The following is a 14577-nucleotide window of genomic DNA, read 5'->3' on the forward strand; positions in this document are numbered from 1 at the left end:
ATTTGTAGAAATAATTTATTCCTAATTTTTGCAACACTTTATTTGTTATACGTATCTTAATTTTCGTTTTCTTTAGATTTCTATGAATATGACGCTATTTGTTGGAAACATATTAAGAAAAATTGTGTGCAACCAAAATATGCAAAAGTAAAAAAGTAATTTATATTTGTGTTATAATTCAATAGTATACCTTGATATTTCAAGATTTAACAATAGGTAAATAATGTCTATTATTTAAAATAAAATAAAAAGATAAATAATCTTTATATTAAATATCATTGTCAACATATATTATTAATTAAACTAAATTTTTGTTTTTTAAAAAGTTCTTGCACTAACGGGGTTGAGTCTAACGGGAGGAGTTGGACTTTCATAACCTGATGAATCAATATTCGAATACTGATTGTGAGTGATACTCATATTTAATGTCCGACATGACACAAATAAAATTACACATTTCGTGTTCTTAATTTTTACTTTTCTATGTCAACACACTTAAAATGCTTCAACTTAAAATTCGTTTTAAGCCTACAAATACATTGATCGGCCCTATTTATGTATTTTATAAATACGTACTTTACTTCAATTTTTAGTAAGGAGCATGGCAGCTGTAGTTAGTTAGAGAAAGGTTTGATATGATCTCCGATGGCTTGCTTGTAGCACATTGAGATGAGATGAATATCTATAGATTATATTTTAAACAGAAATTAATTGTGAATGAGATGAAGGTTTGATAGTGTTATTTTTTAAGCAATTTTCTTGCATCAAGTTCAACGAAGAGTTACACTTCAGGTGTTAATTTAGTGGTAAAGAGTTTAGCATGTTGAGTTTGAATCTCTTTTGAACGGTTGTTAAATGGTCAATAATGCCACTTTAGTTAATAACATTCTCCCTTTCCCAAACTTTTTTTAAAAAAAGTTCAAAGAGTTTCATATTTTTATTTTATAAAGGTTTGATAAGTTTACTAATCTAGAGTTCAATCGAAAGGTAAATAAAAAAATTTAACAACAAATTATTCCAGTTAAAATTCAAATTCGAGTTCTTAGAATATTCATGTTTAATTGAATTCATTAACCATTTCACTTAAATCACTTGTTTGAAACCATCTATGAGAAACAAAAAGTGTCTAGACTCATGTGTAATTTTCAGCTTCTCTAATTCTAGTATATCTAATGAAACATTTGAATAAGTCAATGAAATATTTGCATTGCATATCTAAGTAATGCCACAACAAGTTAATGGTCATTACTGTGCCATATGCTCGTTGCTCAATGGATTAGATAGAAGGAAAAAAGGGTAGCTAGAGGAAAATCTGAAAAATCTTCCCTTGTGACACATTTTTTCCCATTTGCATGAAAAACTATCAAATAGTACAAACAAAAAGTCTTGTGCTGACAAATTAATACACCACATTTGCGGGAGGAGATTGTCTCCGGTTTTTTTCTCTCATGTGTAATCTAAGCCCTCCATTAACCCTCTATTAAATAGGTGAGAGAGTGTTTTTGTAACAATAAAAAGGAGAGAGAGTATAATCAAAGGTGGATAGTTAAACACCGTAGAAAACTGGAGGTATCTCCACTGGAGAGGATCCACTCCCCACATTTGCATATGTAGACCTCATTCTTCATATTTCAAACTTCAAACAAGTATATACTTAGCATTTTTGACAAACCATCACTCCCTTTTCCAGCCGGCATCTAATACTGTTCACTCATATAACATCACTATTAAATCTTATATATTTAATATTAAATAAACTGAGTTTGGCAACAATTTTTCCTATGTTCTTACTTCTTAGTCCTTTCACAATGCCTCAACTTAAGCTTTTTATCATTTTTCTTCACACTGTATCCATAATTATATGTTGTGTTTCCACTACTGAATTTGTCTATAATACAAACTTCAACTCTGCAAACATCATCCTATATGGAAATGCCACCATTAAGTCTCTATTCTCACTCTCACTAATGGTAGTTTCTTCTCCATAGGCCGTGCTTTTTACCCTAAAATAATACCTATCAAACCGCCCAACTCTTCCACCATTCTCCCCTTTGCAACATCTTTCATTTTCTCTGTTGCCCCCATCAAAAACTCTTTTGAAGGACATGCCTTGTCCTTCCTATTCACATCTTCAAGAGGTGTAAATGGCACAACATCAGCTGAGTATATTGGCCTCTTCAATCTCACCAATGAAGGTAATCCTAACAACCATGTTCTTGCAGTTGAATTCGATATTGTTAGAAACGAAGAGTTCAACGATATAAATGACAATCATGTTGGTGTTGACATAAACTCGCTTAGTTCCTTAACTTCACATGAGGCTGGTTACTGGGGTGGAAAAAATGACAAAGAATTTAAGGTGTTGAAGATAAAAAGCGGAGAAAATTATCAAGTATGGATTGAGTTTATGCACTCCCAGCTAAATGTTACAATGGCTCTGGCAGGACAAAAGAGGCCTCATGTTCCTCTCATCAGTACGAATGTTAATCTTTCTAGGGTTCTTATGGATGAAACATATGTTGGATTTTGCGCATCCACAGGGAGATTAATAGACAGTAGTAAGATTCTTGCTTGGAGCTTTAGTAACACAAATTTTTCAATTGGTAATGCATTAGTGACAGATAACTTACCTTCATTTTTCCCTCATAAGGGATCGTTTTCTGGAACAAAAGCTATAGTTGTAGGAGCCATCAGTGTTGTCTGTGTATTAATCATCAGTTGCAGTTGTGCATTGTTTTTTATCCTCTATAGGGGAAACAATGTAGAGGAAGAAATTGAAGATTGGGAACTAGAGTATTGGCCACATAAGATTAGTTACCAAGAGATTCATGAAGCAACAGGAGGATTCTCTGAAGAGAATGTGGTTGCTGTAGGAGGAAACAAGAGTGTATATAAAGGGATCTTGCAAGCGGTTGAAGTCGTGGTCAAAAGAATCCCTCAAGAAAGAGAAGGGATGAGAGAATTTTTGGCCGAGGTTTCAAGCCTAGGAAGACTGAAACATAGAAATTTAGTAGGATTCAGAGGTTGGTGCAAGGAAGAAAAGGGAAACTTGATTCTAGTTTATGACTTCATGAATAATGGAAGTTTAGACAAATGGATCTTTGAGTGTGAAGAAGGAAAGATGCTTACATGGGAAGAGAGGATTCAAGTTTTGAAAAATTTAGCCACAGGGATTCTGTACCTGCATGAAGGTTGGGAAGTTACGGTCTTGCATAGGGATATCAAAGCAAGCAATGTTCTACTTGACAAGGATATGAATGCTAGATTGGGGGATTTTGGTTTGGCTCTCATGCATGAGCATCACGGACAGGTGGCCAGCACAACAAAAGTACTCGGAACATTAGGATACATTGCTCCGGAATTGATTCGAACAGGAAGAGCATCAACTATGTCTGATGTGTTTGGGTTTGGAATATTGGTGTTGGAAGTGATTTGCGGGCGAAAACCTATTGAAGAACATAAGCCAGGGTTAATTGAATGGGTGGAGTCCCTAATGGTACTTGATCAATTGCACAATGCTGTTGATGAAAGGTTGAAGGCTAAGGGAGGATACACCATTGAGGAATCTGAGAGATTGCTTCATTTGGGTTTGCTGTGTTCAAATTCAGACCCTAGTGTTAGACCAATAATGAGACAGGTTGTGAAAATGTTAGAAGGAGAAATAGAAAGCATCGAATCTGATGAAGAAAATATGGAGAAAGGTTTACTCGGAAGAATAAAATCAGCTGCAATGTGGTCTAGAACTGAAAGTACACTTCCATTTAGAGATCACCCTACTTTTGAAGAAATTAGAATATTCAGTTATAATTCTAAGACGTCTACGAGTGGCTCAAGTTCCATTTTACGGTCGGATTCAGATATCATTCGGGAAGGCCGGTAATGTTGTAGGTCATAGGTTGTTGCAGATTTTAGGTTATCCATCATGTGGCAATGAATGCAAAATATTCAAGGTCTAGCTTATTTGGAAGTTGCTATCCAATGGATTCATTGTTTTGTACTATAATTTTTGACATATTTCATAGAATGTTGTATTTATAACGGCCAAAACTCTGCAAAATTACAAGGTCATCAGAGGATGTATGGAATTTAAACTTAGAAAAGATAAATAATATTGTGGTAGACACCACTTGGATGCATTGATAGATTTGTATATGTCCATACATTTATTTAAAAATTTGAAGATGCATCATGAATCTAAAACATCATTACAGCATTAAAATTGAACATCATGTCAAAATAAAAGTGCTAGGAAGGGCCATAAATCACAGTTAGAAGTTCAGAATTCAAGTCACTAAAACTTATCTTCTAGCATCAAAATTCTGAATCCTCTCATGCTAGAATTGTTTACCTTCAAATGTTTGTCCAAATTGCCAGTTTGCAGGAGCTACATTGTAAGATGTGATTGTTTTTCCACTTGTGATAGTCACCTCAAAGGATAGAGGTTGTTTTTGAAGATTCACATTGCAATGCCAGTTTTGTCCCCAATTCCTTGCCATTGGTATCCATCCAGTTTTAGTTCCCTTCACTTTTACAGCAACCACTTCACCATCCAACCCTACATTTGTAATAAGAACTTGATAGAAATAATCACTTCCACTCATTGTGAATTTCAAGCCACCAGTTCTTTTACATTTAACCCTGCACAACTCTCACATCAGCAAAAAAAAAAATACTCTTTGTATTTTTTTTTTTTATGTAAAAATACTTAGGCCCTGTTTGGATAAAGTAAACAGCTTTATTAAGCACTTATAACATATGCACTTATAGTTTTAAATTGGCAGCCCCAATATAAAGAATTTTGATGTCTCCTTAACAGCATTGCAACCACATAGGTTGCATTTTGCTGCAATATAAAGGTTAACAGCGTAACCACGACTGCAACTGCAATTTAAAATATTTTTATCATATAAGTGCTTATAAGCTATTTCTATAGCGTTAAATAAAATAAAGTGATATTGTTTTCATAAGCTATAAGTTGTTTTATAAACTATCCTAGAGAACTTACGGAAATAAGCTAAAAATGGCTTATGGATATCTGATAGGTTGTTTCTATAAGCTCTCTCTAATAGTCAATCAATATGTCTCATTAAAACATTTTAGTTTTACCTCCTATATTGAATTGGAACTATATCAGATTTTCTCTTAGCAATTTCAGCGAATGCAGCTTCTGACATCTCAAAATGCTCACTTGGAAAATTGCACCATCCACCATAATCAGATGAAAGTCCATAATTTGGAGGACAGAAATCTGTAACAGTAACAACTACAGAAGGACTTCCAATCAAGCACCATAAGATGTGATCAACACATCTAATCTCATAACAAGCACCACAAGTACTCCCTTTGTTGAACAAAAATGTGCTTAGCCCAGTACTATATTTCCCATAATCAACCTTGTGAATGTCTCCATAACCACAAGCTCCTTCTGTAATCAATTCACAACCACATTGTCAAAACTAAAACTGGTGAGTCCCGGAACCCAACTTACTTAAACTTTTGTGCAAAAATATTAGAGCTGTCAAAATGGATTAGGCCAGATGGACGGACCCATGGCCCATAATTTTACATGGACTAGGATGTAAAACACAAGCCCTATGAACCACGGACACTTTTCAGATTAACCATGTCCAGGTGTCGGACACGTGTTGTGTCCCACACCAACATGACACCGACACATATAATTACACTGAATTTTGTGATTTTCTCAAATAACAGTGTCAGCATGTCAGTGTCGTGTCTGGTGTCTGTGTCCGTATTCGTGCTTCACATTACAAGCCTAAAACGATTGGGCCTTTTTATCCGGCCCACAGTAGTTGGGCTTGGCTAAAGAATATGTGGCCTAATAACAAATGGGCCAAGCCAATTCCGCTCATTTACGTAGTAGGACACACTAGACCAAAGTGGACCGGATCGGCTCATTTGACAGCTCTAAGAAATACCTGTAATGAGAGAACTATCTTTATCTTGGATGTACGTTGCAGTTGCAGACTTCCATTCTTCATCTGTGTAAGAAGCAACCTTGCTGCATGCTTGTAGTAAAAGCAGGTAGAGAAATGTAGATTGTAGAACACTCATTTGAAATAAAAAGTTGTTTTTTTTCTTCTTTCTAATGGAAACAATTAACACTAAACAAGGGAAAAAAAAACCCTTCTTTTTATAACTGAAAATGATGTATATTTCATTGATAAACAAAAAGATAGAAACTTTGACATTTTGAACCCATGTTTTTTGCTTTCTAACCAGGATTCAAGGTTCTAGTTTGTAACTTAGTTTGCCTTTGTCCTTTCTCTAGAAAGTGTCCTTGTTTTTAGGCGGGAATGGAGAGGCAGAGGCTTGTAGTTGTAGGGCACTTTTTTAGAAAGAAGGGGAATTAGTCACTTTAGTCCCTGAATGGGAGAGGATTCGTCACTTTAGTCCCTGAACGAAGAGAAATTGCAAAACAGTCCCTGCATGGTCAATTTCAGGGACTAAAGTGACTAACGGAGTCTACATTCAGGGACTAAATTGACTAACGAAGTTAGCATTCAGGGACTAAATTGACTAACAAAGTCTACATTCAAGGACTATTTTGCAATTTATCTGCATTCAGGGACTAAAATGACGAATCCCTTCCGATTCAGGGACTAAAGTGACTAATTCCCCTAAAAAGAATTATTTGATGGTTTGTTTTGTAGTGACTTGAGTGACACTGTAGAACTGGCAGAGGTAGTCAGTCACAGAAGACTGACTCCTCAATGTGAAAACGTGACTGCTAAAACTGTTTCTTCATTAATACTGCTACTGTCTCATCATAAATTTTCATTTGTACTCCCTCCGTCCCAATTTATTTGACCCCTTGGCTCATTTCACACAGATTAAGAAAAATGTATAAATAAAGGGGAAAGTGGAATATATTGTATTGGGAGTGATAAAAGTAGTATTATTTAGTGTTATATTGTATTGGGAATGATGAAAGTTGTATTGAAAATTGAAATGGGTCAGTTATTTTGGGACACTTTTTTTTAGAAAATGGGTCAGTTATTCCGGGACGGAGGGAGTAATATTTATCTTTATTAATTATGTTTGACTTTAAATTACCAGAACAACATTTGTTTAATTTTTTTAAGGGTTAATTATGTTTTTAGTCCCTATAAAATAGCGACCTTGTAAGTTTAGTCCCTACTTAATTTTAATAGCATTTTTAGTCCCTATAAAAAAAAATTACTTATAATTTTAGTCCCTGCTAAAACAAAGTTTGATTAATTATCCTTAAACTCTTAAATTTTTGAACGATTTTTTTGAGACAAGATTAGAACACTATGAAAGGTTCGTTTACTAAAATTTAGAATTTTCTGACATGAAATGAATTAAATATGAATTTTTTAAAACGACAAAAGTTAAAGATAAAAATTAATAAAATCTGGATGTAGAAATCAAATTTTGCAATAATTTTTTGCGGGCGAACTTTTAGTAATGTTCTAAACATGTCTGCAAAAAATTGTTCAAAAATTTAAGAGTTTAAGCATAAATTAAACAAATTTGAATTGAGTAGGGACTAATACTCAGTGCAGAAAAACAAAATTAGGGACTAAAAATGCTATTAAAATTAAGTAGGGACTAAACTTACAAGGTCGCTATTTTATAGGGACTAGAAACATAATTAACCCTTTTTTTAAACAATGATCTCTTTGAGTTTATAACTTACTCCCTCCAATCACATTTATAAATAAAAAAGAAACGTTTTAGGTACATTGAATAATTAATATATGTAATCACATTTATATGTCAAATACATCAGTTATTCAATGCACTTAGAAAGTTGTTTTTTCCTTATAAATATGACCGGAAGGAGTATAAAGTTTTTATGATTAAAAAAGATTTGTTTGATAATCGTATTTTTCACACAAGTTTATAGTTTATTTTATGAACTTATAGTGTTTTTTTGATAAGTTTATTTGTTTGGCTTATAGTTGTAGCTTATCACTTTTATCTCAATTTCATCCCTGCAATATTAATTGAATAAATAAATATTAATTAAATTTACCTCTTTATAATGTTATTGCATACTTATAAACTACTTTAACTATTAATTTTATCAAATAATGCAAAAACAATCGGCTAATCTATGCACTACCAACTATAAATTAACTTATAAATCATTTGTTATAAGTTCATCTGTTATAAGTTAGCTTATTAGTTATCCATTATTTTATACTAAACAGGGCCTTGATTAAACAGTTCATTTGACTATTTTACTTCTAGTGCTTATAAAAAGAAATAAAAATATATTTTACTCTACTTTCAACCACTCTAATTTACATGGATTTTTGTTTTATACAGTAGAATGTAGATGATAAGATGGTGTCTCATTACAGGTTAGACCTTAGGGTTTGGAAGAAAAAAAGTACTTACAATAATATTTATATTTACCTTCCTCCAAAGACATTAATGGAATTTCAATTGACTTAAGTAGTTAGGGATGGGAAACTAAAGTTTGTACATGGATCTAGAGACTTTAATATTTCTTCTCATATCATGTATGTTGATGACATGATGATTTTCAGCAAAGGAACCAACTCCAACATGTCCACTCTTAAGAAAGATTTTCTCAGTTATGCTGAAGTTTCTGGCCAACTTGTTAACCCTAAAAAATCTTCTAATTTTGCAGGTTCTATCAGTAATCATAGATTGACTCAATTGGCTAATGATCTTGGTTTTAACATTGGTTCTCTTCCATTTACTTATCTTGGAGTTCCAATTTTCAAAGGCAAGCCCAAATATGTCAACCTATTGCTGATAAAATCAAGACTAAGCTAGAAGCTTAGAAAGCATCCCTTCTATCAATTGATGGTAGAGTGTTATTGATCAAGAGTGTAATTCAAGTGTATTACCATCTATTATTGGCCAGTTAAACTTTTAAAAGGCTTGGAAAAATCACCTGTAACTTTTCAAGTTTTTTGGATATCATAAGGATAGCTGAAAGAAATTGGTCCCCTCAATGTAGACTGGTTTCTCTATCTGCCATAATTCACTGCTTCAGCACCATCTGGTTTAGCATAAACCAAAGAAGATTTAATGCTAAGATAATCAATGTCAGATATTCTATCAACATGGTTATCTCATGTGCTTCTCTTTCTGGCAACATCTCACTTCTATCTGCTAATTCATCACTCACAGACTTTTCTATCCTTAAATTCTTTGAAGTTAGAATTAATCTTCCAAAGCCAAGAATCACCAAAGAAGTTTTATGGTCATCCCCTATTCTTGATTGTGTTAAATGTAACACTGATGAAGCATCAATTGGAAACCCTGGTGATGCAACCTGTGGTGGAATTTTTAGGAATGCTAATGTTAAATTCTTGGGAGCTTTCTCAATCAATCTTGGTGTTACTTCAGCTTTAAGTTCAGAATTAATTGGAGCACTGGTAGTTATTGAAATATCTTATCATAAACACTAGCACAATTTTTGGCTTGAAATTGACTCTATGTTAGTTTTCTTGGCATTCAAGTCTCTAAGATTGTTCCTTAGAATCTTAGGAATAGATGGAACAACTGTATGCTTCTTCTTCAGCTTTTTAACTTCAATGTTTCCCACATATATAGAGAAGGAAATCACTGTGCAAACCAGCTTGCTAACATTGGTTTGTCTATTCCATCTCACAATTGGTTTCAAACTTTTCCTCCCTAAATTATGAAGATGAGAAAAACACAAGAAGGGGCTTTGAATTGTGTTTTGAAAAATTCTTCGTTTCTCCTAAAAACTGATCACACTGATCAGAAGCTAAGTGAGACAGCTTCAGAAGTGATAATCAGAATCTAAATGCAGCGGAATAAAACACACAGAGAGAGAGAGAGAGAGAAGAAGAACGACACAAAGCAATTATACTGGTTCCTTCCACAATCCGGAAGTAGTACAGTCCCCCTTGCACTTCCAAGGAGATTTCACTAAGAGTAATATCTGATTACAATTGCTCAAGCACACCTGCAAGAGACTTCCTTTGCTCAAGCACACTTTGCAAGAGTCTTCCTATGCTCAAGAACACAATCAAGAGACTTCTATGCTCAAGCACAACTGCAAGAGACTTCTAACTAAACAAAATTACACAAAAAATTGTTTAAGGTTGAACACTTGATATACAATCAGAGGTGCTCACAATACAAATCAGATACAGACTCTAAGACTTAAGAATTTCTAAGATATGACTTTGAGACACATAAATTCTAAGTGAATGCAGAACAATTTCAGCAGAGGTTTGACACTTGTAAAAATGTTGAGAGTCTTTCGTTCAGCATTGCCAAAACTCTAAGTCTTCACTCCTTTATATAGAGGTGTGAAAAAGACGTTGTGAAATTGCCAGCACATCAAAGAGTCGTTGTTGAAGCTTGATCTTTCACCAATGATCTTTTGCCTGATTTGGTTGTTGTCCTATGAAGAACCAATTTGAAATCCATTCCCATTGTGAAGGAACATCCTTGCAGGCATAGCTGTTATTCTGGAGCTGTTTTCTTGTCCTGTAGCGTAGACACAAAACAGAGTAGTGGAGAAGGTGGTTGTACAGTTCGTACATAGTACAATGTCAACGCTTATTGAAGATAAGCTTCCAATGCCTTCAAATCTTCACAAAAATGACCGTTGCAATCATCCACTAGTCTTCTGCAGTGTTTTCGAATCCAATAGACAGCTTTTGGAGTGTTGATCTTTGAATCTTCAGTTTGTGGTGATAATCAGCTTCTAATGAGCTTCAGCTTCTGATAAAGTTGCTTCTGAACTATCCGCTTCTGATGACTTTTCCGCTTCTGATGACTTTCAGCTTCTGATGACTTTCACCTTCTGATGAGTTTCAGCTTCTGATGACGTCATCATTCTCCAGGAGCACACTTGTCTTCAGATGCACTTTTGTGTTCAGATGCACTTTTCTTCAGATGCTTTCAAGCTTCCTTTTCTTGATTCCTTAGCTCTCTTTTTGTTCTTCAGAACCTTTACATGATGTAACTTTTTAACTATGGTCCTGTACACTTGAACAAATATTAGCTAGTCCAATTTACAATTTTTAATACCTTGTTATCATCAAAACTCTTTAAGGTTCATTGTTAAACACATTTTGTTCCAACAATCTCCCCCTTTTTGATGATGACAAACAATAGTATTTAAAATTGATCAATTGTTGTTAATCTAATTAACAAGTTAACTTTGGGGTTCTGAGGTTTGTAAGCTCGGAGTCAGAGGTTTGTAAGCTCTAACTCCCCCTGAGTCTGATAGTTTTTAAGGTGAGGTTTGTAAGCTCCCCCTAAGTTCTATCCAGGTTAATTAAATTCATTTTACGCACAATAAAAATATCAGAGATTAAAATTGAAAGAATTAACTTATAGATAAGAAGGATGGTTGAGTTGATTTTATTTAAAATTTTGATATTTCCCCTTTTTGATACATCCCTTTAAAGGTAAGACAAAAAGATAGAGTTTTTCAAAATTTTCAAATATTATTAATGGGGCTCAGAGCCTTTAAATACTATCACATATACTCCCCCTTTTGTCATTAGCAAAAAAAAAAAAAGCAATAAAGACAAAAAGATTTGAGAAAACTCAAACATGAAGAGAGTATAACTATAATCAGAACCTATAATCTTTTTAAAAATATAATCATGAGTATAAAGTAATTCAGAGCAATGTATGAGCAGAATATCAAGCATGATGGATCAGAACCAACTAAGCAAGTTACTAACATTCAGAAACAATTAAAACAAAAGATGTTCAGAAGCAAGAACTGAAACAGTTAAAACAAACAACAAACAAAAAATAAACACTAGGGTGTGCAACTAAGGTTTAGTTTGTTGTTGTCTCCTCATCATCTCCATTTGTTCTGCTTGCTTCTTCAACAGATCTTCAAGATATTGTTGCCTCTGGAGAAGAGCCAATTCCCTGGCTTTAGCTTCCTGTTGTTGCTGTGCCATCTGCTGCCTTAGTAGCTTGAACATTCTGGCTTCTCTAGTCATGTAGTCAGCTTCTGAGTAGAATGGCTCGTTTGTCAGAAGTAGCCTTGGACCTTTCTTGGCTAACTCCATATTCTTCAAAAACTTCCTTACAGCAAAAGTCTTGATTCTGATGCATTTTCTACTTACAGATGCTATCAGATCAGTAGCTCTCTTCTGCAAGGATTCCCATTGTTCCTCATAGGCTGATGACAGATTAATTACCCTTCTGTTCTGTACCAGATCCTGCATCTCTGAGAGGATCTTGAGTAACTCAACATCAATGTACTCAGATTCCAGTATGTTCAAGGGTGGTTGTTCAAGGATTTCTAGATCTGAGGATTGGTCAGAGTCACTCAGAGACAGATCTTGAACAGGTTCAGGTGTTATAATGGTGAGGTTATGATCAGATTGAGTTGAAGAGGATGGTTGGTCAGGGTTAATTTGTGAGGTTGAGGTTGAGGCTTGAAGATTGACTTGATGATTGTCAATTTCCATTGGAGTAGGATGGGGTAAAGCTTGTTCTTCTTGTGGTTCTGTATGCTCTGGTTGTGGGTTTGATTGGGGGTCAGTTTCAGTATTGGTTGGTGGTTGTTGTGGTGAAGTTTGAATGTTGAGTTGGGGGTCAATGTCAGCTTTGGGTGATTGTTGTTTTTGGGGTGATGAGGTTTTGTGTGGTTCAGGTGTTTGTTGTTGGGGGCTTTCTGAAACAATTTTCTCAGAAGCAACTGCTTCTGAGGTTGTCTCAGAGGCTTTCTCTAAGGTAGGCTCAACATTTTCTAGTACAACCATGTTGAGGGGTTGAATGTTAAGAGGTTGAGGGTGATGACGGAGAATACTATCAATGACTTTGTCTCTTCTCTCAGTTATTTCTTCTAACTTTTCATTGATAATATGATCCACTGGCTCATAAGTGCTTGACTGAGAGGGCTTTTTGTTGGTCTTGGTTGATGTTGGATGGCTTTTTACTGGTTTTCGAAAAACGAGTCCAATGGGTATATCATCATCAGAATCTGATGATGATGAGGATGAGGAATCTGATGATACATTGACTACCACTTCTGGTTCAGGATCAAAATCCTTCTGAGCAGTCTCACTTGCCATCAGCAACAAGTTCTTAGCTTCTGAGGCCACACACTCTTGTAGCTTAGATGCGATTTCCAAGACTTTTTCAGCTTCTGCCTTCTTCCCTTTTAAATCCATTGAAGCCAAATCAGACGCAACTTCAACATCCTCTGCTTCTTTAACCACATAAGGAGATTCCCTAATCTTCCTTATTGTTGGCTTCCTCCTTTTCTTTGGTATTGCCGGTTGATAGGGTAGAACCAAAGATGCAACAACTTTCTCAATTGATGGCATTCCAGAACCACCAATCTTGAGCTTGTCAGAAGCAGGTTTTGCTTTCTTTGCAGATTTTTCAACTTCTAAGTACTCTTCTGCAGTCATCTTTCTTTTTGATTTTCTGCCTCTAGCCAGTGGTAGAGCACCACCATACATTTCCTCAGGTACATCCTCCAACCTGATGACCTTGCTGGTTGCCTCAAAGTGATCTTTGATGAAATACATCTGCACTTCAAGAGGATCCTTCTTGCAGATGGGTGGAAAATCCTTCATCAGATCAGATTTAGCACTGGATTCACTCAAATCAGATTCAAGCTTGGTGACATTGCTGATAAGCTTCATATGCATGAGTGTATGAGCATTGATGAACTTCCCAGTCTTGGTGTCAAGCATCTTATTTGTGAAGGCTTCAACACTGCTTAATCTGTCCAAAACTCCTCCTTGATAGAATATTTCTGATAAGAGTCTTCAATAAGGAACCCAGGATCTGTCCTGCAGCTGACTCCTTTTCAGACACTCTATCAACCATTTGAACATATATTTGGGCACATTCACCTTTTCCTTTTTGATGAAGTGCTGGAGAAAAACTTTCTGAGCCAGATTAGGTTTATCACCTGCACCTTTTGGGAACAAATTCTCGTTCTGAATCTTCAGAAGCAGCTTAGTCACAGTGCTTAGATCAGCATACTTTCCTTCCTTTGTGGAATTGAATATAGCCATGTTTGCTTTTTCCTTCCAAACGCATTCATCAGATGGGCTTGAAAGATCAATTCCATAATATTTCCCAGAAGCTTCTACACTGAGTACAACTTCTATCTGCCATTCTGCAATCCTTACTGGAATTCCACAGATACTTGACCTGATTTCAACGCCGGTGAATGGTTCAAGTCCCATTTCTTCTCTAGTTTTCCCTTCCAGTTCCGGATAAAGCAAAACCATTTGACTTTCTTCAGCTATAGATGCTGCTTTGTCATAAATTTTTGCTCTTACCCAGAAATGCCTAACCAAAGCTTCGTATGTTGGTCCATTCAACATCTTGAAATATTGCATAAGTCCTTGCTCTTTATAGTAGCTTCTGATCCAACAATCATGAAAAGCTAGTGATTCGAAATCCACTGGATTTTCTATCTGAACCTGTAGTTCCCATTCTTCTAGTTTCATGCTTCTTCCTTTGTAGTCATAATCAGGGACCTTTTGCGCAGTAGATTCTGAAACTTCTCGTTGCGAGCTTGATGATGTCATTTGATGATTGAAGAAGATGATGATTTTAGGGTTCTAGGGTTGAGAG

General features: G+C 35.2%; 1 protein-coding gene and 1 pseudogene across 1 annotated transcript; one reads left to right on the forward strand and one right to left on the reverse strand.

The window, feature by feature from the left end:
• Window positions 1-1798: 1798 nt before the first annotated feature.
• On the forward strand, window positions 1799-4126 carry LOC146950533 (putative L-type lectin-domain containing receptor kinase VII.2 pseudogene; annotated as a pseudogene).
• LOC146950534 (expansin-A20-like) lies at window positions 4058-6225 on the reverse strand. The gene is made up of 3 exons (XM_085746440.1): window positions 5940-6225; window positions 5107-5425; window positions 4058-4638 (listed from the first exon to the last, which is right to left on the reverse strand). The coding sequence occupies exons 1-3, from the start codon at window positions 6073-6075 to the stop codon at window positions 4335-4337; spliced, it is 759 nt and encodes a 252-aa protein (XP_085602566.1). The 5' UTR covers window positions 6076-6225; the 3' UTR covers window positions 4058-4334.
• Between the last annotated feature and the right edge of the window lie 8352 nt (window positions 6226-14577).

This window comes from Medicago sativa, chromosome 2 (genome assembly GCF_051527215.1).
Source record: "Medicago sativa cultivar Bolivia chromosome 2, Bolivia_mono, whole genome shotgun sequence".
NCBI classification, from domain to species: domain Eukaryota; kingdom Viridiplantae; phylum Streptophyta; class Magnoliopsida; order Fabales; family Fabaceae; genus Medicago; species Medicago sativa.